The sequence below is a fragment of the Saccopteryx leptura genome, chromosome 2, assembly GCF_036850995.1.
Source record: "Saccopteryx leptura isolate mSacLep1 chromosome 2, mSacLep1_pri_phased_curated, whole genome shotgun sequence".
NCBI lineage: Eukaryota > Metazoa > Chordata > Mammalia > Chiroptera > Emballonuridae > Saccopteryx > Saccopteryx leptura.
In genome coordinates, this window is record NC_089504.1 from 255,494,551 (window position 1) to 255,521,605 (window position 27,055).

Consider the following 27,055-nt stretch of genomic DNA (forward strand, 5'->3'; position numbering starts at 1 on the left):
ATGAGGGAGCAGTAGCCCTCTGAGGACACTCCAGACAGTCTCAGACCGGCTCTGGCCACACTAGAGTTAATATTTAACACAATCCAATGTACGAGAAATACTTGATCCTTGAAAGAAGCCCTGGAGGAGGACTATTTGGTAAAGATTTAGTACAAAGCAAGCTAAGACTTCAGGTCTAGCCCATGGAAAGAGAGAAACAGACCTTTCAGTTGTCGTCTTGCTGTTTCCGTTGTACTTACCATGTGGCATGGAAGTAAAGCTCTAGGCATTGCTCTGTGTGTTTGCCTCCTGTGTCAGGTAATAAGTCTTTCATGGACCACTCTGTCCTCACAGTGCTCCAGGCAATGTGAAGTTTGTTCTTGGGAAACCAGGTGTCACTGACCCTCACTGGGAGCAGCGGGCCTGAGCTCACAGGCCCTTAGACACAGGGGGTTTGGCATAAGAACATGGAGGAGACCTCGATGAAGCTCTGGAAGCCTGTGAAGTGTCAGCTCCATCCTCTAGACTCTAGAGTGTCCTCCACAGTGTCTATGAAGTCACACTTAAAACCGATCGAGACCATTTACTAACTCTTCACCATGCAGATTCTGAAAATCAGATTTCTAGTTAGTGCAGGGCTCTCTCTGTGATGTCGTGTATGAATCCATTTAAGTGTGACCTAGGCAAGGGAGCTCTTGTATATGAACGGAAATGTTTTGTTGTTTATTGTGAAGGAATTTTTTTTTTCTTAAACAGAGCATCATGGAGTGCAATACACGTTTTTCAACACATGGATTGAACTGCAGGTCTGACAAGTATGGCCTCATTTGCATGTTGTCATGGTGCTTTCTAAGATCTGCTCTAACAAGAAATCAAATTGACAGGGTTTCACTGAGGGTTCTGGAGACCCGGCAAACAGCAGCATGTGCAGACTGCCTGGTCCTGCTCCCCCAGACACCCTTTCCACAACCCTCAGGAGAGCGGTTAAGAGCATGGGGTCTGGAACCAAGCCCCTGGGTTCACCTGTTTATAAGCTGAGCCTTAGTTTCATCTTTAAAAGGGAGACCAAAATACCCTCTCTCCCATCATGTTGTCTAGATAAAATACATACGGGTTTAGAATTATGTACTTGGCACATATCAAGTATCAAACAGGAAGTGCTAGCTCTTACCACTGTTATTGTTCTTGCAACATAGTATTGACTTTTAATGACTTGTTTATGTATTTGGGTTTTACGTTACTAACCTCCTTGAAGTCAAGGATTCTTTCTTGGAATTTACAGAGTGGACCACAGAGCTTGGCTCCAGACAGACAGTTGATAAATATTTTAGAAGTGAATTGTCAGTGCATGAATGGAATATCTGATCACCTGTGGTCTCCACCCTCAACTTTTTAAAAATTGTATTGAAATACATGACATAAGGCCCTGGCCGGTTGGCTCAGCGGTAGAGCGTCGGCCTGGCATGCGGGGGGACCCAGGTTCGATTTCCGGCCAGGGCACATAGGAGAGGCGCCCATTTGCTTCTCCACCGCCCCCCCTCCTCTCTGTCTCTCTCTTCCCCTCCCGCAGCCGAGGCTCCATTGGAGCAAAGATGGCCTGGGCGCTGGGGATGGCTCCTTGCTCCTTGGCCTTTGCCCCAGGCGCTGGAGTGGCTCTGGTTGCAGCAGAGCGACGCCCGGAGAGGCAGAGCATCGCCCCCTGGTGGGCAGAGCTCGCCCCTGGTGGGCGTGCCGGGTGGATCCCGGTTGGGCGCATGCAGGAGTCTGTCTGACTGTCTCTCCCCATTTCCAGCTTCAGAAAAAAAAAGAAGAAATACATGACATAAAATGTATCCTCTTGACCATCGGAAGTGCACAGGTCGGTGGGCCTGAGCACGACGGCGATGCTGTGTGCCCACCACACGTCCACCTCTGTAAGGCTTTCATCTTGAAGCAACGAAACTCGAACCAGCAGACAAAGCTCTCCGCTTCCCTCTCCCCCGCCCCTGGCACCCACTGCTCTGCTCTAGGCATCTACGATTTTGTCTCCTCTAGGAACCACATGGATCATGCTGTGTTTTCTTTTTGTGACATTTAGCGTAATGTCCTCAAGGTTCATCCATGTTGTGGCATATGCCAGAATTTCCTTCCTTTTTAAAAAAAAAATTTTTTTTTAAAGATTTTATTTATTGAATTTAGAGAGAGGAGAGAGAGAAGGGGGAGGAGCAGGAAGCATCAACTCCCAAATGTGCCTGACCAGACAAGCCCAGGGTTTTGAACCGGCGACCTCGGCTTTCCAGGTTGATGCCTTATCCACTGCGCCACCACAGGCCAGGTTAGAATCTCCTCCCTTTTTCAGGTTGAATGATACTCCATTGTATGTTTATACCCCATTTTGTTTATTCATCCCTTCATTCATGGACACTTGGATTGCTAGTAAGATGAATATTATTTAAACGTTAGCCTCCTGACCATATTTCTCTGCTCAGAGCGTTCACTGGCTCAGTGATTCACTATTTTTATTTTGTTTTTAAAATGTCAACATATCTCTTATCAGACTTGCTCTGTCCTGCAGACGCCACCCCCTCAGGCTCACAGTGACACCCATGCTTGTTCCCAGCTTTGTTTCCCTGTGACTTTTGTCATTCGTGGTGACGGGATGGACTCTTCTTCAGATGCCTGTCGTTCCGTGTCACATGGCCTGCCTCTCGGTTATCTTGGTGTTGAGTTCTTGCCATTGTTTCATACGTCCCGGTGTTTCTTTGTCCATTTGGGATGATTTTTTTTTATTCATTTTAGAGAGGAGAGGGAGAGACAGAGAGAGAGAGAGAGAGCAAAGACAGAGAGAGAGAAGGGGGAGGAGCTGGAAGCATCAACTCCCATATGTGCCTTGACCAGGCAAGCCCAGGGTTTCGACCGGTGACCTCAGCATTTCCAGGTCGACACTTTATCCACTGCGCCACTACAGGTCAGGCCCATTTGGGATGATTTGAAGGACCTGCGGGTCAGGTTGTCATTCTGACCTCTGCACATGCCCCTCTGTCCTATCTGGGGCCTACGGCTGATCAGGGGGTGCTGCTTCTCCGCCCTGTCAGTTCCCTGCGCAGAGCCTGCTGAACGTTGTCTGTGGGACAGGAACCCACACTGTCTGCAGTGTGTAGGCCTCTTGATATACTATTAAACCAGAAAATCTGTTGAACTTGCAGTAATAATCAGACAGGGCAGGAAGGAGTCGTACCCTGTGGTGCATGCCTACTTCCCCTCCCCCACCACTGGTGCTCAGAGGGGTGGAGGCTGGGTGCCACCTGGAAAGGGTGGGCCTGCTAGGAGCTTAGAAAGTACGCTTTGGGCCCTGGCGAGTTGGTTCAGCAGTAGAGCGTCAGCCCGGCATGTGGAAGTCCTGGGTTTGATTCTCCGCCAGGACACACAGGAGAAGTACCCATCTGCTTTTCTACCCTTCCCCCTCTCCTTCCTCTCTGTCTCTTTCCTTCCTGCAGCCAAGGCTCCATGGGAGCAAAGTTGGCCTGGGCACTGATGACGACTCCATGGCCTCCACCTCAGGTGCTAGAATGGCTCTGGTGGCAGCGGAGCAACGCCCCAGATGGGCCAAGCATCACCCCCTGGTGGGCATGCCAGGTGAATCCTGGTCGGGTGCATGCGGGAGTCTATCTGACTGCCTCCCTGCTTCTAACTTCGGAAAAATACAAAAAAAAACAAACCAAAAAACAACAACAAAAAAACGGCCCTGGCCGGTCGACTCAGTGGTAGAGCATCGACCTGGTGTGCAGAAGTCCCAGTTTCGATTCCCAGCCAGGGCACACAGGAGAGGCGCCCATCATCTGCTTCTCCACCCCTCCCCCTCTCCTTCTTCTCTGTCTCTCTCTTCCCCTCCTGCAGCCGAGGCTCCATTGGAGCAAAAGATGGCCCGGGCGCTGGGGATGGCTCCTTGTCCTCTGCCCCAGGCGCTAGAATGGCTCTGGTCACGTCAGAGCGACGCCCCGGATGGGCAGAGCATCGCCCCCTGGTGGGCGTGCCGGGTGGATCCCGGTCGGGTGCATGCCGGAGTCTGTCTGACTGCCTCCCCGTTTCCAGCTTCAGAAAATTACAAAAAAAAATAATAATAAAATAAAATTAAAAAAAAGAAAGTATGCTTTTGTTTGTTCACTGATTAATTCAACTTATGATTGTTTAAATACAAAAAAGTATAAATGATTTGACGGTACATTAAAAAAAACTTGTAAATATGTTAACGGCAAGCAATTAGGAATCACCTTAATTAGTAGGCATGCAAGTTAAAGTTTTTAAAAAGTGGATGTAAAGTAGTAAGATATAGAAATACATACACAATAAAATTTTTTGTAATCTTGCAACACCAGATAAAATACGCATGTAAAAAACCCACTCGAATATGTTGTGTAAACAGTTTTCAATAAAAATTGGTTCTTACGTGAGTCTAAGATTGAAGTGTTGACCAGGTATTGCCTAGTGCCAACTTGTGAAAGACTCTGGGTAGGCACTTTGGGGAATATATAAATGAACAGTACCCTCAATTTTGTCCTCAGAGAGTTACATCATAGTGGAAAGATACAACATGCACATAAACAACTGTAAATATGCTTCCAAAGGCTCATATAGAGTGCCGGGGGTTTTCAGACTGCTGAATGATGTCTTTCCTTCTCCAAGGAAGCTCATGGAGAATTTCATCGCACCGGTGGAGTTTGAATTGTGTTTTGACAGGCATATCTGTGAATATTTGAAGCAACCAAGCAAAGGTGCTCACCAGTTTAGACAAAGTCCCTTAAATAACAAGATACACAGCACACGTCACTGATCCAGGTCTGCAGAATGTTTGAGGGTTTATTTCAGTGGCATTCAGAACAAACAAGATCCTTTTTGGTCTGTTCCCGGAAAAAACTCACTGGGCCAATTATGGACTTTAATGGTCGTCTTGGAGTCCTCCTGCCCTCATGTTTACTCATCGTCCAGAAAGAACCAGCCCTTTCTTCCTGGGCGGAGGGGCAGTGATGGATGAGCAATGGTCCCTCGTTCCACTGCCCTCCCCTGAGACCGCAGCCTGTGCTGGGCCACAGACCGTTCTTGCGCAGCGGCAGCTAGGTGCCTCAAATGGAAGAGGAAGTTATGACTATAGTTTAGCAGCAAAAAGGGTAGCTACTTAGAAGGCCCACCATTTTCCTGAGTGGGTGGGCTTTAATTTTGGCAAATCTTTGGGAGATAAGTTTTCTTCTCTTTCTCTCTCTCTCTTTTAATAATAGCTTTTGTTCAATAAACAGGATTCAACTAAAAACATTTTCATTTGTGTCAAATCCTTTGAGGTTTGGAAGAGTAGCAAAGAGGATGAAGGTGGTGGATTAGAATAAGACGGAAGTGTGTAAACAGTTTCACGTTCTTAGATCTAATAAACCCCCCCAGCACCATGGAGGTGGTTTCCTGCTGTCCAGTTGCGGGGAGTAGTATTACAGAACTTCAGCCAGCTTTTCTTAGTTCCTTATATTTGTTTAAATAGTGATGAGCATGTTTTGTTACACTTGTATGGAATTGTGGAAGACCATTGCATTGTGGGAGGCCGTAGGATGGAGGGGAGCTGTTAAGGCTCATTCCAATTCTTGGGCAGGTAGGAAAATGTGATGACAAGTATGCTAGCAAAGATTCTGGCAAATTGGATTTTTTAATTGTTATTATTAAGTACTTGGATTGATGGAAGAGCTTAATCTTCTAGGTGCCATTGAGTTGTGACCTCATAGGTTCCAATAATATATACAATTAGTATTCAAATAATATATGTTTGGAACTTGATGCTTAGCTATTATCCTGGTTCTGTAGAAGTGCTTGTTATTTTTATTTATTTAATTAATTGTGTTTACATAGATTCTAGGGTCACCCCGAATGCATCCCCCTCCCCCCTATTCCCCTCAACATTTCCCTCGCCCCCCTCCCTACAGTGCCCTCCTCCCTTCCCTTTAGCTTTATCCCATCCTATCATCCCCTTTCCCTCTGTCCTCTTTTCCTCTGGTCCCTTTGATCCCTCCTCTGTCTCAATTCCGTTCGGTGATATGGTGTCCTTGGGATATATTCCTATAAGTGGGATGGCTGGGTCAAAGGGCAGTTCCATTTCTAATTTTTTGAGGAATCTCCATACTGTTTTCCACAGTGGCTGCACCAGTCTGCATTCCCACCAGCAGTGCAGGAGGGTTTCCCTTTCTCCACATCCTCGCCAGCACCTATTCTGTGTTTCTGTGTTGTTTTGTCAATGAGCGCCATTCTGACTGGTGTGAGGTAATATCTCATTGTGGTTTTAATTTGCATTTCTCTAATCATTAGTGATGTTGAACATTTTTTTTTTTTTTGTATTTTTCTGAAGTTGGAAACGGGGAGGCAGTCACACAGACTCCCGCATGCGCCCGACCGGGATCCACCCAGCATGCCCACCAGGGGGCGATGCTCTTCCCATCTGGGGCATTGCTCTGTTGCAACCAGAGCCATTCTAGCGCCTGAGGCAGAGGCCATGGAGCCATCCTCAGCACCCGGGCCAACTTTGCTCCAATGGAGCCTTGGCTGTGGGAGGGGAAGAGAGAGACAGAGAAGAAGGAGAGGGGGAAGGGTGGAGAAGCAGATGGGTGCTTCTCCTGTGTGCCCTGGCTGGGAATTGAACCCGGGACTCCTGCATGCCAGGCCGATGCTCTACCACTGAGCCACCCGGCCAGGGCCTGATGTTGAACATTTTTCATTTGTCTATTGGCCATCTGTATGTCCTCTTTGGAGAAGTGTCTATTCATTTCTTGTGCCCATTTTTTGATTGGGTTGCTTGTCTTCCTGGTGTTGAGTTTTATAAGTTCTTTATAAATTTTGGTTATTAATCCCTTATCAGGCATATTGTCGAATATGTTTCTCCCATTGTGTGGTTTGTCTTTTTATTCTGTTCATATTGTCTTTAGCTGTGCAAAAGCTTTTTAGTTTGATATAGTCCCATTTGTTTATCCTGTCTTTTATTTCATTTGCCTGTGGAGATAATTCAGCAAAGATATTGCTGCGATAGATGTCGGTGAGCTTACTGCCTAAGTTTTCTTCTAGGATACTTATGGTTTCACGATTTACATTTAAGTCCTTTATCCATTTTGAGTTTATTTTTGTGCATGGTGTTAAGTTGGTGGTCTAGTTTCATTTTTTTGCAGGTAGCTGTCCAGTTTTCCCAATACCATTTGTTAAAGAGACTGTCTTTACTCCACTGTATGCTCTTACCTCCTTTGTCAAATATCAATTGTCCATAAAGATGTGGGTTTATTTCTGGGTTCTCTATTCTGTTCCATTGATCTATATGCCTGTTCTTATGCCAGTACCAAGCTGTTTTGAGTACAATGGCCTTGTAGTATAACTTGATATCCAGAAGTGTGATACCTCCCACTTTATTCTTCTTTTTCAAGATCGCTGAGACTATTCGTGTTCTTTTTTGGTTCCATATAAATTTTTGGAATATGTGTTCTATGTCTTTGAAGTATGTCATTGGTATTTTAATTGGTATTGCATTGAATTTATAAATTGTTTTGAGTAATATAGACATTTTAATGATGTTTATTCTTCTAACCGTGAGCACGGTATATGCTTCCACTTGTTTGTGTCTTCCTTGATTTCTTTTATCAATGTTTTATAATTTTCTGAGTACAAGTCTTTAACCTCCTTGGTTAAATTTACTCCTAGGTACTTTAATTTTTTTGTTGCAATAGTGAAGGGGATTGTTTCCTTAATTTCTCTTTCTGACAGTTCATTATTCGTGTATAAAAATGCCTAGAAGTGCTTGTTCTTGCTGACCAGAACACAGGTGCTCCATCTCAGTGGCGTGTTGTGTGTGTGGGCTTTCTGATTGCACTCTGTTTTACCTGAGTAATTTCAGAGAGAGTGCTGCCTTTTTGCTTTCTTTTCTATGAAGAATTTTAAGCAGCATGACTCTTTGTTCCACACAGTGCTGACCCAAGAGCAGCCCAGACTGTTTCCTTGCAGCCCGGTGTGTTTAATCAAAAAGCTCACGTGTTCATCTCTGCTTATCGAACGACAGAGTTGTAACTTCCCCTTCTGTGCTAGCTACTACTCTGTCTATGTGAGGAGGCGTCAGCCATCAGGGTGAATTAAAACATCCTTTGGAAACGATATCCTCCAGCTCTTTGAATACTCAGTCGTTTCCTTTTGTAGTCTGTTTTTAATCCAGCACATATATTGCGCTGACTGATATGTGGTTTGATTCCACATAGGAAATATTTAGAGGGTGGTGGGCCTGAGAGGGAAGAGAAAGGTGTGGAGGGAGGACATGGGAGGTAATGCAGTGTTTTGACCTTTGGTAGGTCATGAAATCAGTTTAGTGGGTCTCCATCAGTGCATTAAAAAAAAGAAAAAAGGTAGAATAGAAAATGTCTTCATACACAACACATAGTAAGAATAAATATTGCTGCATGAATTTTTCAGTAATATATTTGTATATGTGTGTTCTCAGGGGCAATATGAAGTTATTACTACTGAGTAATAAAAGTTTGAAAGCTACCATTATAATGGATTTTTAAGCATATGGAAAAGAAATGACATAATAAGTAACTATTTCTAAATTGTGTGTGCTTTCTGTGATTTTTTTTTTTTTTTTTTTGTAATTTTCTGAAGCTGGAAACGGGGAGGCAGTCAGACAGACTCCCGATACGCCCAACCGGGATCCACCCGGCATGCCCACCAGGGGGTGATGCTCTGCCCATCCTGGGCGTCGCTCTGTTGCAACTAGAGCCACTCTAGCGCCTGGGGAAGAGGCCATGGAGCCATCCCCAGCGCCCAGGCCATCTTTTGCTCCAATGGAGCCTCTGCTGCGGGAGAGGAAGAGAGAGACAGAGAGGAAGGAGAGGGGGAGGGGTGGAGAAGCAGATGGGCGCTTCTCCTGTGTACCCTGGCCGGGAATCGAACCCGGGACTTCTGCACGCCAGGCCGATGCTCCACCACTGAGCCAACCGGCCAGGGCCATGTGATTCTTAAAAATAACTTTAATCACTGACTCTTTTCTCAATTAGAGTCTAAGCTTCTTCAATAATCTTATTCATTCAACTTTGTAAACACTTTCCACTCCAGGTCTCTGTGCAATATACTATTTTGCCCATTGATGACTCTGAATCAGCATTTTTCTCTTAACAGTGACCCTCTGCAGTGCTATACTTGTAAAATATGCAAGCAGCATATTACATTTAAACATTTACTCTTTCACAGTTCCAGAATCTAGAAGTACAGTGCCGTTTCAGACATATACTACATGATGGGTATATAATGTTAAGTTTTTAAAAATGCATTTCTTCACCCCCATGTTTATGGCAGCATTGTTCACAATAGCAAAGATCTGGAAACAGCCCAAGTGTCCGTCAGAGGACGAGTGTATAAAAAGCTTTGGTACATATATACTATGGAATACTACTCAGCCATAAGAAATGATGACATCAGATCATTTACAATAACATGGATGGACCTTGATAACATTATACGGAGTGAAATAAGTAAATCAGAAAAAACTAAGAACTTTATGAACCCATACATAGATGAGACATAAAAATGAGACTCAGAGACATGGACAAGAATGTGATGGTAATGGGGTGGGGTGGGGGGATGGGGAGGGGGCGAGGAAGGAGAGAGGGGGTATGGGGAGGGGAGGAACACAAAGAAAACCAGATAGAAGGTGACGGAAGACAATTTGACTTTGGGTGAGGGGTATGTAGCACAATCAAATGTCAAAATAATCTGGAGATGTTTTCTCGGAACATATGTACCCTGATTTATCAGTGTCACTGCATTAAAATTAATAAAAATAAGATTTAAAAAAATGCATTTCTTTGGGAAACTCCAGTTACTTGAGATAGTCTTCTCTTCAGTTACCATTTTGAGACAGAAGAATCCAATGTTTTTTTCTTCAAGATGTGTTCCTCAGTAACTGTTAGTTTTATCATATGGAATTCTATAACCTGCACATTAATGGAGGTGAAAGGAAGACATTTGCAGACAGAGGTCCACAGTGTCTTTGAGCCCACACTTCCAAGTCAGCCCATACCACCGCGTCATGTGGCTGCTGCCTCTGCATCTATTCTCTGCCATGGATGCCCTTCTACTCCATGGACTGATCGCCACTCTCTAGGAAGCAGTGACTCCTTTTCCAGGACCTCTTGCAGCGCGGCCTAACTACAGCTGGCAGAACCATATAAAAGGGCTTCCGTGACCTTCTACACCTCTGGAACAATTCCTACTCTTTCCATTGTCAACGATCTCCTCTGATTTCCCAGGACTGCGGTCTGCCTCTGTGCTCAGACGCACCGGGTCAGCGGGCGGCCTGTCCGTCTCTCCTCTCTGTTGCTGTCTGGCTGATCCAGATCTCTTGGGTTTTTTGCTCTTTTTTTGGTATTCTACTTTTTAGTTGTTCTTGGAAGCTACCATTGGCTTGCTATAAGCTACTTTGCCAGCCAGAAACAGTAGTTCTCATAAACAGTAGTCTGTTTTCTTTGTACTGAAACTGTTTTCTGGATAGTGTCTTGTGCAGAATTTGACTGCCTGCCTCAGACTTAGAGTGTAATGGGCAATTTTGTGGTCAGGCCACCGGATTAATGAGAGTGTCAGGGTTCCTGGGACTTCCTGACCTTCTGCCTTCCATTAGATGGGCTTCATTTCTCCCACTTTGGAATGTTATGTATTCTAGTGAAGGCAATAGAGCAATCAAGTCTTTGAGTGAATGAATATTTTAATATAGATGGTAAACACTTAATAAGCTACTAATATTCAAATTTTATATTAAAAGGGGAGTGCGATACTATAAGACACAGTGAAATCTAAACTTAAACCTGTCTTTATAAAAATCAATAAGAAAAAAAAACTGAAAAGAAAAAGCTGTTACAAATGTCATCGTCTGTCTCTTATTTTACCTTTATTTTGTCTTGACTAATTAGCATTGTTTAAATGTGTCTTTTATGAATAATCATGGGAAAATAGTGTGTTAACAACTGCCCACATTATAGTTTGTGAGCATAATCATAAACATAGGTAGGCATACACCTTCTATTAGAATTTATAAGTGAATTATTAACATCTATCCTAACCAGAGACTCAGACGCTAAATCCAGAATTAGCAACAAGAGTCCTAGATTTCTCCCCCCGCCCCCGTCTTCATTTTGCTATTGTAATGGAGGACTGTTGAGGGCGAAGATATTTTTAATAATGTGGATGATGGGAAACCCTGCATGATGGTCAAGAAGTGAGAGCCAGTCTTTGACTTAAACGTTTTTCCCCTGTGTTAGCCCTAAGAATGCACCTCACAGACCTCCCACCAGAGGTACTTGAGTGACCCAGGGCCCTTGCTCCTGTGCTGTGACACCCAGGGCTGCTTCTGCAGGTGGGCACAGGGTGTGCCTCCCACAGGCGGCTCCCAGCCAGGGCCTGAGGGAGCAGGGTGTCCCTGGAGTCAGGGAGCTGCCCTGAATGCTGATGGGCTCAATCGAGCACTCTGAAGGTCATGCTGACCTTCCTGACCCTGTCCAGCCATCCAGGGATGCCACTGAACTTTCCTTCCCTTCATCCTTCTCCCAGGGTCACATTGTGCTGAGGTCTGTCACCCCCCCCCCCATTTCTCTTCAGGAATTTCCCATGCAGATCTCTCTCTCAGACACAGAAGTTTTTCATGTTTCATGGCATCTCATCTGCTTCTCAGAGGACCTGAATAATGTCTTGCGCATAATTCGACTAGACTTACACATTCTATGGAATTCTGTCACCAGCAGAAATACCTAGACTTACACATTCTCCTATGATTTCTATACAAAGACACTATCCTGTGAAATTACTAAGAAGGGAAAGGGTGTTGACTATAGTTTTAATTATAACAATATACTGTTTGATTTTTAAATTTAGGTGATTTAAAACTTTATGTAATTGAGACCTAGCCATTCAGAAAATTTTCTTCCTGGTCGTTTAATGATTGTTTATGTGTACTAATGGAATATACATACTATACGGAATTATTGCAGTAGTTAGATTCTGAGCTCATTCATGTACTAAAACAGGGTTAACTTACTCAGGATGACCGGATGGCTGTGAGCTGTTAAGCAGTTCATAAGTCTTGTTTGAGCTGTTGAAGGATCTTTTTTTTTTTTTTTAATTTTGTATTTTTCTGAAGTTAGAAGCGGGGAGGCAGTCAGACAGACTACCACATGCGCCCCACTGGGATCCACCCAGCATGCCCACCAGGGGACGATGCTCTGCCCATCCGGGGCGTTGCTCTGCTGCAACTGGAGCCATTCTAGTGCCTGAGGTGGAGGCCATGGAGCCATCCTCAGCGCCTGGGCCAACTTTGCTCCAGTGGAGCCCTGGTTGTGGGAGGGAAAGAGAGAGAGAGGAAGGGGAGAGGAAAGGGTGGAGAAGCAGATGGGCATTTCTCCTGTGTGCCCTGGTCGGGAATTGAACCCTGGACTTCCACACACCGGGCCGACGCTCTACTGCTGAGCCAACCAGCCAGGGCCTCAAAGGATCTTTAACAAGAAATTAGAAGGGCATGATTCTGAGGGTATATTGATAACATATTGTAGAAAAGCAGAAAAATTCAATATAATAAGTATAACAGATGGTTTGTTGTGCATATTTAGTAACTTTCAATTTGTATGATTTTTACTAGAGTGTTTTCATTCTATATGTGAGTGTTAAAAACCTTTGTCTTGCAGAATCACAATGAAAGATTTGTTTTCATTACTGAGTGGTATGATCCGAACGCCTCGCTTTTTCGACGTTACGAGCTTTTGTATTACCCAGCAGACGGATCTGTTGAAATGGTAAATGTGCCTTTCTCTGCTTCAGCGTTGGCAAGGGAGTGATGTTGGGGTAGGGAGAGGAGTAGGGTTGCCATGTATATAGTGTGGTTAAAAATTCTTTTATGTATGTATATATATTTAACAGGAATTCTTTTTTGGTATTGTAATTCCAGTTTATTTTTAAATGTCAAAAATAGGAATTCATAATTTTTTGGTTAGAAAACTGAAGTGTGGTTATTTATGTTTTGGATTAGCAATAGTCAATAAGTGATTATAGGTAAAGATTATCATGCTCATAAATAATGTCACCATTACTGAAAGCTGTTGTCTACAGAAGGCCGAGTTGAAGAAGATGGAGCTGAGGTCCCCATATTTCTTTGTATCCCTTCATTGACAGCCCCTTTTTAGGTTAATCTATTTGGTATTGGGGGTTTTTTGTAGTCAGAAAAGCAGAAATTTGGAGTTTCTCTGGGATTTCAGAGGTATTTAATTTGCTGAAATAATTTTTCAGGAAACAAATTTTTATATTCAGGTGTTTTTTTAAGTATTAAATTTTTAAGAAGAATTTTATTTTTTTGTAAGAAGAATTTTTTATGTTATTGGAGTAGATTAGGAAACACAGAAGTTGTAATGTAAAAGAAATTATGATTTGCATTTGTAGCAAAATCAAAACAGAATGCAACCTATTTTAGTAAAGCAGAAGCCAAACTTGTTCTAGTTGATAAGATTAACATTTCCTACTGACAATTGTTTGTTTCATTGTGTTGTTTTTGGCTCTAGCATGATGTCAAGAATCGTCGAACATTTTTAAAGCGGACCAAATATGATGACCTCCACCTGGAAGATTTATTCATAGGCAACAAAGTGAACGTCTTCTCTCGACAGCTGGTGCTCATTGATTATGGGGATCAGTATACAGCTCGCCAGTTAGGCAGTAGGAAGGAAAAGTAAGAAACGATTATATAATTTTTTTGCATTGTGAAAATATTATGTCTTGGTACCAAATTCTAATTTTTTGTTTCTGTTTTGCGTTTTTACAGTGTAGATATTTTTCAGTGATCCGATTCAGTGTTGTGACACTGAAGTTTCAGAGTTTGTGGAGCTGTTTTGGGGGTTTGCTCTTCACTTGGCTACTAGGGAAATGCCCATCATATTAGGCAGTGATTATTTTCTGGAGGAAAAAATACACACTGTTTATGCACCTTCAGCAATTGTAGTAACATGCGTGTAACTGGAATGCGAGTATCTGCATAGAAAGTGCCTCACTATAGTGTAAACATGGCTGCAGGAGGGGAAGAGAGAGGGCGAGAGGGAAAGGACAGGGGGTGGTGGTGGAGAAGCAGATGGTTGCTTCTCCTGTGTGCCCCGACTGGAAATCAAACCTGGACAGCCGCACGCCGGGCCGATGCTTTACCACTGAGCCAACTGGCCAGGGTCTAATGTCTTTGCTCTTAAAAAATATCTTGTCCTTCGTTTTGAGTTTTCCATAGAAGGATGGTTCTGAATGACTCTGCCATTGTGAGTGAGCAGCTGTGACTCAGCGCTTTCCTCCAAAGCACAGGAGCCTCGTTGGAGGCTTCTTCATCGTGGGGCACGCACCGCCTTCCGGCTTGCAAGGAAAACACGGAGAGACCGTAAACTGGGCCTAGAGTTGATGATTCAGGATGTGGTTTTTTATGCTCAAAGGATGTACAAATACCTTTTGAAATATTTACATAAGCTAATATGGGTTAAAGTTTACACACGTATTCATGCAGGAGGACAACATTCAAAGAGTCTGCAGCCTTGACTTTCTAGGATGTTGATTCCACGGTTTATTGATTAGTCATGTTTATCAGATTCACAGTTGCCGCAGTTTTTGTTCAGAGTGTCAGTGTGTATGGAGAGCATCCTGTTGGCATGACTCCGTGATAATTGTTGTTTTCCAGAAATCTGTATCCTGTCTGAGTTTTGTAAAGACTAGCCAAACCTTTTTCACTCTCCACTAAGTTTTAATGTCAGAAAACGATTTTCTTTTTTCTATTTTCTTTTTTTTTTTTGGTTTTCTTCTGAGAGTATCTCATGCCGTGTCCCATGAGCATGCCTCAGTGCAGGTGAGAGGTGGTAGGACTGATGGTCCCCAGGGAACCACACCTTCCTGGTGTCCGTGGACGCTGACTCCGGTTTCACCATGTGTTGTAGTAATATAATGTTATAGTGGTTAAATATATAGAAGTGTAGAAAGTGTAGAAGATGTGTAAAAGTAATTAAAATATAATATTAAAAATAATTAAGAAAATTAAAGTTATGCCATCTGGATAGGAATTAATATAGTGGGTGCAGATGTGATAAACAGACTCTGACTTTCAAGCAGGGCCCAGTTAGTGTGTATGTGAAGTTATACATAGATAAGAAGTGGCTTGATGTCATAACTCTGTAAATTAATGTAAATAAGAACATCTTAAAAAGTGGTTTGATGTAAACATTTCAGTAGATTAACATAAAAGGAGTTCCCTGTGAGGAACTCCCAAAAAGGTGGTTTGAGGTGATAATCCTGTAGATTGACACCTGTTAGAAGGTGTTGGCCAGAAAAGGTACTAAAGCTGAGGGGCCCCCTGCTGCAGTAGTCGCCCAGACTCCAATGTGAACTTGAACTGTCTCCACGCCGCTCTGAGCTCTGACCAAAGATAGCCAAGAGGAGCACGCCGACGGGGCCCCCTTAAGCTGTACCCAGGCACTCCAAGAGGATTTGTGAGTAATAAATTGCCTGTGTGATTGTTGCAACTAACTCTGTGTGTGGGTCGTGTCTTTCCTCTGGTGACAGTTAGTGTCGGCACTGATCTGTAGCATTCTCATAGCCGCCTCAAGAGTAGTCTCGAAGAGACTGCCAGCCCTGCTGATAAGCAAGAGTGTCCCACTGCACAGGGAAGTCGAATCAGGGCTCCTGATCAACGTAGAGCTTGGGCTCTACTGGGACACCATGTGACCTGCATTGGCCAAAGGGACAGCTGCAAATGTACCAAGGGGATGCCTGATTTGTGTTTGTTCGCCAGACAGCATGCGGTTGTGTATAAAGAAGCCTGGTCTTGCTTCCTTAAGGATGAAAGGCCATGTGACAGGGAAGCCTCACCACAAGCGGGCCTCCCAGCCGGTGCAGCTGCGTGAACGAGCCCACGTGAAACCACTGCTTGGCCTAATGTTTTAAGGCCCTGCACTTTGGGGCGGTTTGTTCTGGGGCAGCAGATGACAAGGCACAACTAACGTATCTTTGTGCCATATTGGTTTCTTCCTGTGTTGTCTTCAGACTCATGACGCCTGTCTCATTTTCCCTCCAAAATACATTTTAATTATTATCTAGTGAACAATTAAGCAGAGCAGGCATGCCCAAGGGGTTTGGAGCAATAATCACAGTAAGCAACCCTTTCTCTCCTGCTGGCTTTTAGAGAGAGAACGAAACTGCATCTTAAACCAAGTTCTGTCTGTTTTGTATTTTCATGTTGCTTCCCGTTCTCAGAAGTTGATGAATGCCGATGTGTTCTGTATTTTCTATAGGAGTTGTGGTTCATAAAAGTTCTTCCAGAGCTTGGCTTAAACAATTGATGGGTTTGGCCTATAATATTTAAACATGAGCTATATTGTGTCTTCAGTGGAGCATAGGATATGAAATACTGTATGTGACTCATCTGCTTCAAAATAAAGAAAACATATAGTCTGGTACAGCTTGTAATGAACAGACTAGGATGAATAGTTTTTGTTTGTTTTAAGTTTTCAACCCTGGCCATAAGTTATATCCAGTTGTAAGGATATATGAATTAGGAGAGAGAGCCTCAGCTAAGTTTGCATCATTGGTGAAAAGAGCCAACTGTGAAAGCCCTGCCATCCTCCACATCTGAGCTCCTTGAATTCATATCAACGTGTCAGAACCACTGGGAATAAAATGAAAGTGGCAGCAATTCTTTACCATAATTTTGTGTCATAGAAACTAGTGACTCCAACTAATCTGATTTTTTTTAAATCTTGTATTTGCAAATATTATCCTTCAGGATTTTGTGATCATCTTCCTTTTAATAATACTGATAAGTGACATCCTTTGTGGAGTGGCAGGTCTGGGATTGGTGTCTGGGTGTTTTGTTCTGGAGGTGCCCCTGACCAGCTTGGAGATCTTAGGCGGGTTACCTTCCTGGACCCCGTTTTCTCATTAGTGTAATGAGGGCACTCAGCTGAGCGCCATCGCCCAACGTCTGTTAATTCTGTGCTGTCTGCGGGGGCGCATGCGCTGCTCCGGTATGTCCTCAGAGGGGAACTTTACACGTTGGTGTGGCGGGTGCTGATCACATTCTTTGTCGGATAAGGAGGCATTTGGTTCTTTGTGCATTACTTAGGCTGTAAGTATGAAGAAGTTGAAAGTATTAATAAAAGAATTTGTAATTATTTCCAAATCAATGCTGAACTGATTGATTGCATAGTATACCTATGTCAGAGTCAATGAGACCAGATATCAAGCTTATAGTATAGTTATTACAACGTTTTAGAAATGTTTCCTCTTTTATAAAATGTATTCTAAGAAATAGTCATTTTAGAAAACCCGTTTTCTAATTTTGGCATATTAAAATGACAATTTTAATGTATTTTCCCTTAAGCTCTATTATTGTTAGATTGGGTACCTTATTTTGACTTTCTTGGGAAAAGAAGATAGTTTGTATGAGTTTTTAAGAGACCTTCAGTACACTTCTCTTTATAATTCATTGTGATGCTTGATGATCCAGGATGATTAGGGAAACCACCACTGCTTGGGATTAAAAGTAAAAACTGCTGAGCTATTTTAAAAAAAGTATTCTTTCTTTCTTTACAGAACATTAGCCCTGATTAAACCAGATGCAATTACAAAAGCTGGAGAAATCATTGAAATAATAAACAAAGTTGGATTTACTATCACTAAACTCAAAATGATGACGCTTTCAAGGTAATTTGACGGTAATTTTCAGTTATGCAATGTCTGTTTTACTTTCTTTTTTAAGTCATTTTTTTTATCATTCATGTTATTGTTTAAAATTTTTTAAATCTCCCACTGCATGGCAAAAAACCCCCAACAAACAACCCAAAACAGAATAGTAATCTAATTAGAATGAAATACAAGACAACTGGTAATCAGTGATTGAATTTTAAGCAAGTGGCTGTCAGATCATATGTGCCTCATTATCTGTGTATTGTCTTCTGTAGCCCCATCTGCTTTTCTAACTCCAATGTGTGCTCATTGCAATCTCTTAATAGCTCAGTATAACCCTATAGATAAATGAGAGGAGAAGTGAATGTTGCATTATTTCCATCTGACATGCGAGTGTTATTGTTGAAGATTTTCAAAAGTGATGCATTTGGAAATGTTTATATGTAGTTCCTCCCAATATACATAATTGGGAAATGTACCTTTTTACTACTCTGCAAAGCAATCTACTCTATCTGACCAGGCGTTTTCTAAGGTACTTGGTGAAAATAAGACGTCCCTGTCATGGGGGCACCATTGTAGCCGGTAGGCCTCGTTGGTGTTTGTTGATGGTCAGGTGTTTTCTCTCTGCTGCTCCTGGACATCTAGTCCACAGGACAGCTGCTTTTCTGTCTCTGTGAGTACAGGGACATGGATTGTGGTCGGTGGTCAACGTTGCTTGGATAATCTTACCCAAACACTCTCAATTTAACCCCAGCGGTGATATATGTTTAACTGGAATGTTTTACCCATGTGAGCTTTCCCGGCTTACATATTTTCTAGGAAAGGAAGGAGGCTTATATTTCGAGCACAGAGTCTAAGAGCTAGTTCCGTGTAACTGTGCGCTTACTCGGTGTGTGACTGGGAAGCATTTACCGCTGTGCTTGTGTCTTCGTCTGTAAAATGTTGGTTCTAATGGCGCCTGTGTCAGTAAGTTGTTATGAGGGTGATAGGAGTCTAACATATGTAAAGTGTTTGGAGAAACCCTGGCCCATAGTACGTGTACCTCAGTGTTCGCTGTTAGTAGTAGTGATATCATTATTATTTAGTGGAAACCAACATCATGAACTCTTGATGAATCATTCAATTTGTCCCTTTGCCGTGTGTACTGAGAATGCTTCCTCGTGTGGCAGGCAATGGGACTGCATCCTGGAGAGATGACGGAATCATTTTAGTGAGATGAAACATTTTTTATGTCTCTACGTTGCCAATGACTGAGTATTTGGCATCAGACTTCTCATGCTAGAGATGCCCAAAAAAGCTTTGTCTTTAATTGTTAACACCATCTCATGCACCTCTATTCATATTACTGTTGAGTCTGGGATTTTACCCAGCTCAGAAGCTAATTAATTAGCCTGGTACTCTTTCATGGATGCTAGCACAAGATATGAGACCTCTGGCTCAGAGACTGAGGACTTCCTGTGGGACAGCAAGCAGCATGAGCCTCATATCTGTGTTGGGTCCCTTTGCCTCCTCTATGTCCCCTAGAAATGCCACGGGCCCTGGGGGAGGGGGGTTGTATACCCAATTGATTGCATCACAGCTGAGGAGTACTGAACTTGGGTTATTCATGGTTTCATTAGCAAGCAGTAAACAAGCCTGCTCTTTGTACTGGAGAGAGACATGACCTCATCTCTCGAAGTTAATCACTGTGAACATAACTCTGGGAAATGGCAGGGAGAAAGAGTAGTCAGGGCCTTGCATTCCCAGCACATCTAGTAAGATGTGTTAGGAGCACTGGGGACCCCTGGGAGAGGATCTGATCCCAACACTTACATCTTTTCTAAACTTACTTGCTCCCATCTCAGTCCCTCCATTATCACAGTAGCTTAGAGGCAGCAGCTGAGCCCACCTGACTTTGTGTTTCTGGTTTCTCCATCGGTTCTTTGGTCAGTAGGCACCAAGTGAATATTTCATGGAAGAATGAATGGTTCGACCTTTGTGAGAGAGCGGTGCGTTTCTTTGTAAAAACAACAAAGCTTCTCTAGGTGTTGATGCACTCATATCTCTTTCTGTCTAAACCTCTAAAGGAGGAATTATTAAGAACAATAGGGAAACATTCATGAGCTTTCCTCTTGGTTTCAATTTCAGATTTTGAATGACGAGAACTGCTGGGCCAGTGACACGTTAGAAGAAAAGGATGAAACAATTTTAGTGGTTTATTAAGATTTCTCTTTTCATTGAGATGAAAGATTATGATTGTTTTCTTCTTGTCTGTTAGTAGTTGCGTTGTGTTGAAAAGTAGAATTGGTCGTCGTAGTAGTTCTGCTGCTAACTCTTCTAGAATACTCCCCCATGTGTCCTTCCAGCTTGTCATCGTACCTCCTTCTGGGCTGTAATACCGCATAGCCATGCAATTTTTGTGAGTTCTTCCTCTTACCCTCTAGAATTTTCTGAAGTTGGTACCAGAAAGGGCGTAAACAACAAATTGAGAAAAGGGGGGAATTTGAGTAGAATATGAGGTAAAAAAATCATTAATTCACATACAGATCAAATAAATAGAGGATTTCATTTTTAGTTTATCAATGTAAGCTAAAATAATTTTCTCACATAATTGTTAACTATTGTCATTTGGATTATTTTATAGGAAAGAAGCAACAGACTTTCATATAGACCATCAGTCAAAGCCCTTTTTAAAGTAGGTGCTGAATTTGGGATGAGTGGTATATAACGAATAACATACTGGAAAACTAAAGTCATGATTTTACAATTAAAAATCTTGTTCCATGAGAATAATCTGTCAAAGGGATCACAGCAAGTCTGACCAGGTGGTGGCGCAGTGGATAGAGTGTCAGACTGGGATGCGGAGGAACCAGGTTCGAGACCCCGAGGTCACCCAGCTTGAGCGCGGGCTCATCTGGTTTGAGCAAGGCTCACCAGCTTGAGCCCAAGGTCACTGGCTTGAGCAAGGGGTCACTTGGTCTGCTGTACACCCCCCCTCCCCCGTCAAGGCACATATGAGAAAGCAATCAGTGAGCAACTAAGGTGCTGCAACAAAGAATTGATGCTTCTCATCCCTCTCCTTCCTGTCTGTCTGTCCCTACCTGTCCCTCTCTCTGACTCTCTCTGTCTCACACACACAAAAAAAGGAACACAGCAACATCTTGCAACTACAAAGAAGTTTGTTCTAAGAATTGGTCTTTCTGTCTTGTTATTAGATAAGAATTCTTATCTCAGCTTTAGATATCTTAAACCTTAATCAGAAACAAATAGACTGATTTTTAAATTGTACACAGCATAGCTTTCTTTTTAGATTGCAAAAGATTAAAATAGAGTGATACTTATATTTCGTGTTGAATATTGATTTTTGCTGTGCTCTTAAACTCTTTATTTTGGCATTCTCATGTATATAAATCAATATTCATAGAACTCTTATATTTTAAATAATTTTATATACATATTGTTCCTTGAAATGTAGCAACAAATATAGGTTAGAAACTGAATCTCTTCTAAATATGTGGGATGTTTTTAAGTTTAAGTGAATATTGTGCATCTCATATTGTGAATGACAAAGGGGTGCTGACGTTTCTAATAAAGAAGGATGTTAGCAAGCTGCTGTGATGGACATGCCACTTAGTGTTCTGCACAGAGTAGTGGTTTTTAAGAAAAACAATAGAAATTTATTACGTTATAGATGGTTTTTAGTAAAGCATTCTAAAATGCCGCCAAACTTTGTTAGAACAGGCATATATAATTCTCTTAAAAGTTACTCTTTGTTACAGTCTTTGTCTGTGTTTCTAGCATTATATTGCACTCTTTTTTTAAAATATTTTTTATTTTTCTGAAGTGAGAAGCAGGGAGGCAGACAGACTCTTGCATGTGCCTGACCAGGATCCACCTGGCATGCCCACCAGGGGGCAATGCTCTGCCCATCTGGGCTGTTGTTGCTCCATTGCAACTAGAGCCATTCTAGTGCCTGAGGCAGAGGCCATGTAGCCGTCTTCAGTGCCCAGGCCAACTTTGCTCCAGTGGAGCCTTGGCTGTGGGGAGGGGAAGAGAGAGACAGAGAGAAAGAAGGGGAAAGGTGGAGAAGCAGATGGGTGCTTCTCCTGTGTGCCCTGGCCAGGAATCAAACCCGGGACTTTCACATGCTGGGCCCATGCTCTACCGCTGAGCCAATTGGCCAGGGCCTATATTGCACCCTTGATTTAATGTCTTACACGTAATCAGTATATGGTAGATTTTATTACGTGGATGGATCAGCCAGTTTTCATAGCATCTTGAGAAAGGGCTAAGGACAGGTATGGCAGCAGTAATCAGGTGGTTTCACAGAGCAGTGCCTTCTATGGTCAGCACGTCGCTCCCTGCATCATGGCCGGCCACACTCAGTGTGGGCTTATTCTGCTATGTGTTCAGAGAAGTCTATGTTAGTAGGACATTAGATTATATTTTACTTGAGGGGAGCTTCTTGTTGCATAGCCCTTTATAATTTGTCATGGGTGATCTCATTAAGTGCTTATTGAATGGGTAAACATGCATTTCTTCCCTTGACTTGGATTTCTTACATCTAATTCTTTTGGCACCTGAAGCCCAACAGACTATGTCTGAGGAGGTCATGAGGGCCTTTTAGGATGAAGGGTATGAATACTTCTATGTACATGCTGTTTCGGAGAAGTGTTCTTCAACATGAAGCGATTTCAGAAGGCGGTCCTGAAGGGGGTGGCTGATGGAACATGGCTCACCAGGGAAGGCAGTGTGTGCAGCAGGCAAGAGTTAAGATACAGAGGGTTGTCACACCAGGCTTCTCTCTCCAGGGGGGTCCGGCCTTTCCATTTAGATGAGAGAGAAATGCGGGCTTACTTTAAAAAGCATACTATCCCTGCTTAGCCCAGTAGGAGAAATGGTGTCACTTATTTCACAGTTAAACAGGTCATTGCTCCTTATATGCACATAGAAGTAAAAATAAGAGGTTTTCTTTTCATTCCTCGGGGTACTGTATGACTCAGGGCCGGATTTTGAATCAGGACCTATGGGTAGGCTTTAATAATTTAAGATATTAGTAAGTGACCGTAGCTTTTATGCTAATGAAAGGATATTTCTTGAAGGCCTATATTGATTTCTCTTTTTCTAACCAGACCAACTTGATAGGTACTTAGTGTTTGCATTGCCTGTCATCTTTTGAATTCTGATTGTTTCACACAAAATACCACAAATAGGTTATAAGACATCATCATCACTTTCTCTATTATGAAATTTTATTTGACTACAACAAGAAAGCACATGAAAATAGGAAGGAAGATTCATCTGTACCTTTCAGAGCACCAGGAAAAGCATAGATCAACAGAATGCATTTTAAGTCAGTGAAATAGTCTCTGTTCAATGAAACTGATTTTTCTGCCAGCAGTAACTGCTTTGATCACACTAGCAATTTGTAGTGATTCAGGCCACTGCAAAGCACTCAATTTATGAAAAATATATCTTGCCCACATAAAATTCACGCTATCCAGTACTTCTGAGGTCATAATATCCATGTGTGTGTTGAAATACTCAAATAGTAATATATCCTTGTTGTTAATAGAGATACCTAGATTGACAGGAAAATGAAGCCAGTCTATCTTTTCTAGCGAGCTGATCCAGTTTATTACAAGTGGCCCTGTTATTGCCATGGAAATTTTAAGAGATGATGCTATCTGTGAATGGAAGAGGCTTCTTGGACCTGCCAACTCTGAGGTGGCACGTGCGGACGCTCCGGGCAGTGTCCGAGCCCTCTTCGGAACCGACGGCATAAGAAATGCAGCACATGGCCCCGATTCCTTCGCTTGTGCTGCCAGGGTAAGGTGTTTTAAAGAGATTTTCACTCTTGGTTTTGTGAAATGTTTGGTGTCAAAATATAGCATTCCTGCCATTGCTGACTTAGGGTGACTGTATACAGATGATCTCATAATAGAGAAAACCTTTGACCTTTTGCCTAGCATTAAACAGTGGTTCAATGGTAGGTCCCCTCATGAACTGGTGATCTGGTCATGGCCAAAATACACTTTCTCCATTTAAAATACTTCTCCAATTTCTTGTTCCAAAGAATGAAATTACTGAGGCTCATCAATGTTTGAATTATTGAATTTATGTAAGAATAGCAGTTTATGGACAGTGAATATTCAAAAAGAAGGCATCATTGGTATATTCTTTCCTTGGCTTCTAACACTCTATTTTCAAGCTTAACATTATTTTCTTCTCACATATAGATCTAGTATTTATGAAAATGTCTTCCTACAATTATTCCTTATTTTAAATCCATACAAATAAAGTATCATTCTGGGTTTATACTGATGATGAATTAACAAAGTGCAAATTTATTCTTGGCATTGTGAGAAATTTCTCAGCTAATTCAAGATGGTTTTTAGTCTGCATTTCAAATTTGCAGTGAAATAATAGACATTTTTACAATAATTGGGTTTTTTTCTTACAACTCTGTTAGTAAATTCCTTTAGCTCGCCTTTCAAATTAGACCTTGAATTTGGTCACTGAGGTCTCAGTTATTGTTATATTTTGTCTGGATGATTGCAAAGCCTCCTAATACTTCTTCTCTTATACTCAGTTTATGAAAATTTTACCTTGCTCAAGTAAAATTAACTATGCCCAGAGGAATTTTTGTTAAATAAGTTGTATTAACAACTCAATTATTGAATTTTGATCTCCATGGTCTGGCCCCCAGAGCCACACCTGACCGGCCTGTCTCTCTCCACCTTACCTCCCTCCCCTCTCTCCCATACGCCCTGTGCCCTGGAAATAGCGTGCTCTGCCTGACTTACCCAGTGAGCGGCGAAGCAGGCCCTGTGGCTGGGTGGGGGCGAGGAGGGACGGGTAGATGGGGACCTGTGGACCACGGTAGTACTAGTCTTCCCTCTGAGGAAAACGGAGAGTCACTGTAGGGTTTGGAACAGAGGACTGACGTGTGTGAATTGTCATTTAAAATGCCATTCTGTCTGCTACTTTGAGAATAGACCGTAGGGTGAGGAGCCTGACCAGTGGCGGTGCAGTGGACAGGGCGTCAGCCTGGGACACTGAGGTCCCAGGTTTGAAACCCTGAGATTGCCAGCTTGAGCGTGGGCTCGCCAGCTTGAGTGTGGGATCATTGACGTGATCCCAAGGTTGCTGGTTTGAGCCCAAAGGTCACTGGCTTAGAGCCCAAGGTCGCTGGCTTGAACCAGGGATCACTGGCTCAGCCTGAGCTCCCTGGTCAGGGCACATATGAGAAGCAATCAGTGAACAACTAAAGTGATGCAACTACAAGTTGATGCTTCTCATCTCTCTCCCTTCCTGTCCTCTCTCTCTCTCTCTCAAATAGGATGACATAGGATGAGGAAGGGTTATGTGTTGAGTAGAGGTGCGTTCGGAATGCTGTTAATACAGGATAGTCAGGAAGTCCTCATAGTCCTTGCTTTGAGGTGTTAAGTCAACATCTGGGGGAAAAGCGTCGAGGGAAGAAAAGGCATAATACCTGTGGAATCTGAGGGAACATCGTTGCTGCAGTCCAGGGAGAGCGAGTCAGTGAGACCAGAGCAGAAATGCAGTGCTTTGTGGAGACAGGAGACAGGTCCCCAGGGCTAGCCAGGGGCTAGATCACATGTGGCTGTGCGGGACATGTTGGACTTTGAAATTCATCCCCAGTGAGACAAGAGGCCACTGGAGGATTCTGTGCAGGGTGATGTGATCTGTGTGGACATGTTTCATTCTGACTGCTGTGTGAAGAATAGCTCTGGCCTGCTGTGGCTAGATAGCTAAGTGGTAGAACATATAGGTCTTCCTATCTCATAAATATCCTAGGAGTTCAAGGTACGAGGTTTCATATGCCAACGTCATTTCTCTTTGTGTTTAGGAAATGGAGTTATTTTTTCCTTCCAGTGGAGTTTGTGGGCCGGCAAACACTGCTAAATTTACCAATTGCACCTGCTGCATCATTAAGCCCCATGCCATCAGTGAGGGTGAGTGCCATGTTGAGTACAAGACAGCCGTTTTGTTCGTAGAAGCTGATTTTGGTGATGTCTGTTTTCTTGGTGTATTTTATATGTACAAATTAAAGTATACAGTAAGTTTAATATTTCATTTATTTTTTCAAAGGCACATGAGTAAATGTGACAAAATATGATGGATAAATCTATCTAAATCCATATTTCTGTTTGAAAAATATATTTATACACAAATATTTGACACTATCTCCAATCCTTTCCTCTGGCTAGTTTTCTAGTAGTAGAATTATCCGTTGAAAGAATATGAACCTTAAAGATCTTGTTGCATAATTAGTGTTTCTTTATTTAGAAAGTACTTTAATATCTTATAGATGCTTAGGACCACAATTACAGGCAAACAACATGCAAGATGGGTAAAAAAACATTTATGGAGAACTTCCTCTGAGTCAGGTAGTAGACTGAATATCTGTGCATTATCTCTTTGAATCTCAGCAATGATGTCAAATTGGTGGATTTATCATTCTTCCCCAGATAAATGAGGCCAGGTGAGAATCAGTCATTTCCCCCTGTGTAGAATCGGGAAGCTCAGTGCAAACCCTGGTCTCTTGTAGCCTCCACGTCCTTTTCCATAGACATGTTGCTGCACAGCATGGACAGCAGAACACCACATGGTTGGAAGCACTTCTGGAGGAGGTCACAGTAACATCTGAGATGGCTGGTGCTGCTGAGAAAAACTGGGCTTTCTTCTTACCTGCGCATGGACACACACACATGCAACATACAGACACACATACAACATACACACACTGAAACGTGATGAGACAAGTTCTTGTTCAAAGGCCTCCACTCTAAATGGATTTTAGTACATTCAGTTTGATCTTGATTTGATTTAATTTTTTCTAAGGAAAAATATGCATAGAAAGAGACAGAAATAAAAATGAATTAGTACATAGATAAATATAATAAACTGTTAAAAATGATTATATAAATGCAAGGTGATGTCAGATGACTCTAATTTGATATTTACACAGGTTTAAGTCATTTTTACTCAGTTATTCTTTAATAACTAATACATTAATAGACTTAATGTATTCCTATTTGATACATAACATTTGAGGCAAATAAATGAAAGTAAAAGGTGGCAGAACACTTTCACCTTGGCATCGAGGCTTCTTTTATTTTTAAGCCTTGCTTTTAGCGACGCTTTAAGACCATTTTAAAATGTGTAATTCACCCAGTTTAGCTTAAACTGTGGCTACAATAAAACACACTTTGAAGTCTCATATTGCATTTATTATTAGGTTAACTTGGCCCCCTTTCAGTGGCTGGTTTATGTTTATCTTTTTCTGTAAGGATCCCATTTCATGGTGTATTTAATTTCACCCGTGGTCTAGTACGGGTATGAGAGAAAAGTT

At 42.5% G+C, this 27,055-nt stretch overlaps 1 protein-coding gene across 3 annotated transcripts in view; it reads left to right on the forward strand.

The window, feature by feature from the left end:
* NME7 (NME/NM23 family member 7) overlaps positions 1-27,055 on the forward strand; it is a 139,060-nt gene that overhangs the window by 15,095 nt on the left and 96,910 nt on the right. For 2 of the 3 annotated variants that reach the window (XM_066371438.1, XM_066371441.1), the window contains exons 2-7: positions 12,687-12,794; positions 13,554-13,720; positions 17,605-17,715; positions 20,321-20,371; positions 23,298-23,505; positions 25,550-25,655. In XM_066371438.1, the coding sequence (XP_066227535.1) occupies positions 12,687-12,794; positions 13,554-13,720; positions 17,605-17,715; positions 20,321-20,371; positions 23,298-23,505; positions 25,550-25,655 (751 nt within the window). Of the gene's footprint in view, positions 1-2,273; positions 2,294-12,686; positions 12,795-13,553; positions 13,721-17,604; positions 17,716-20,320; positions 20,372-23,297; positions 23,506-25,549; positions 25,656-27,055 lie in introns of those variants that run through there. The other variant, XM_066371439.1, reaches the window with a different exon arrangement.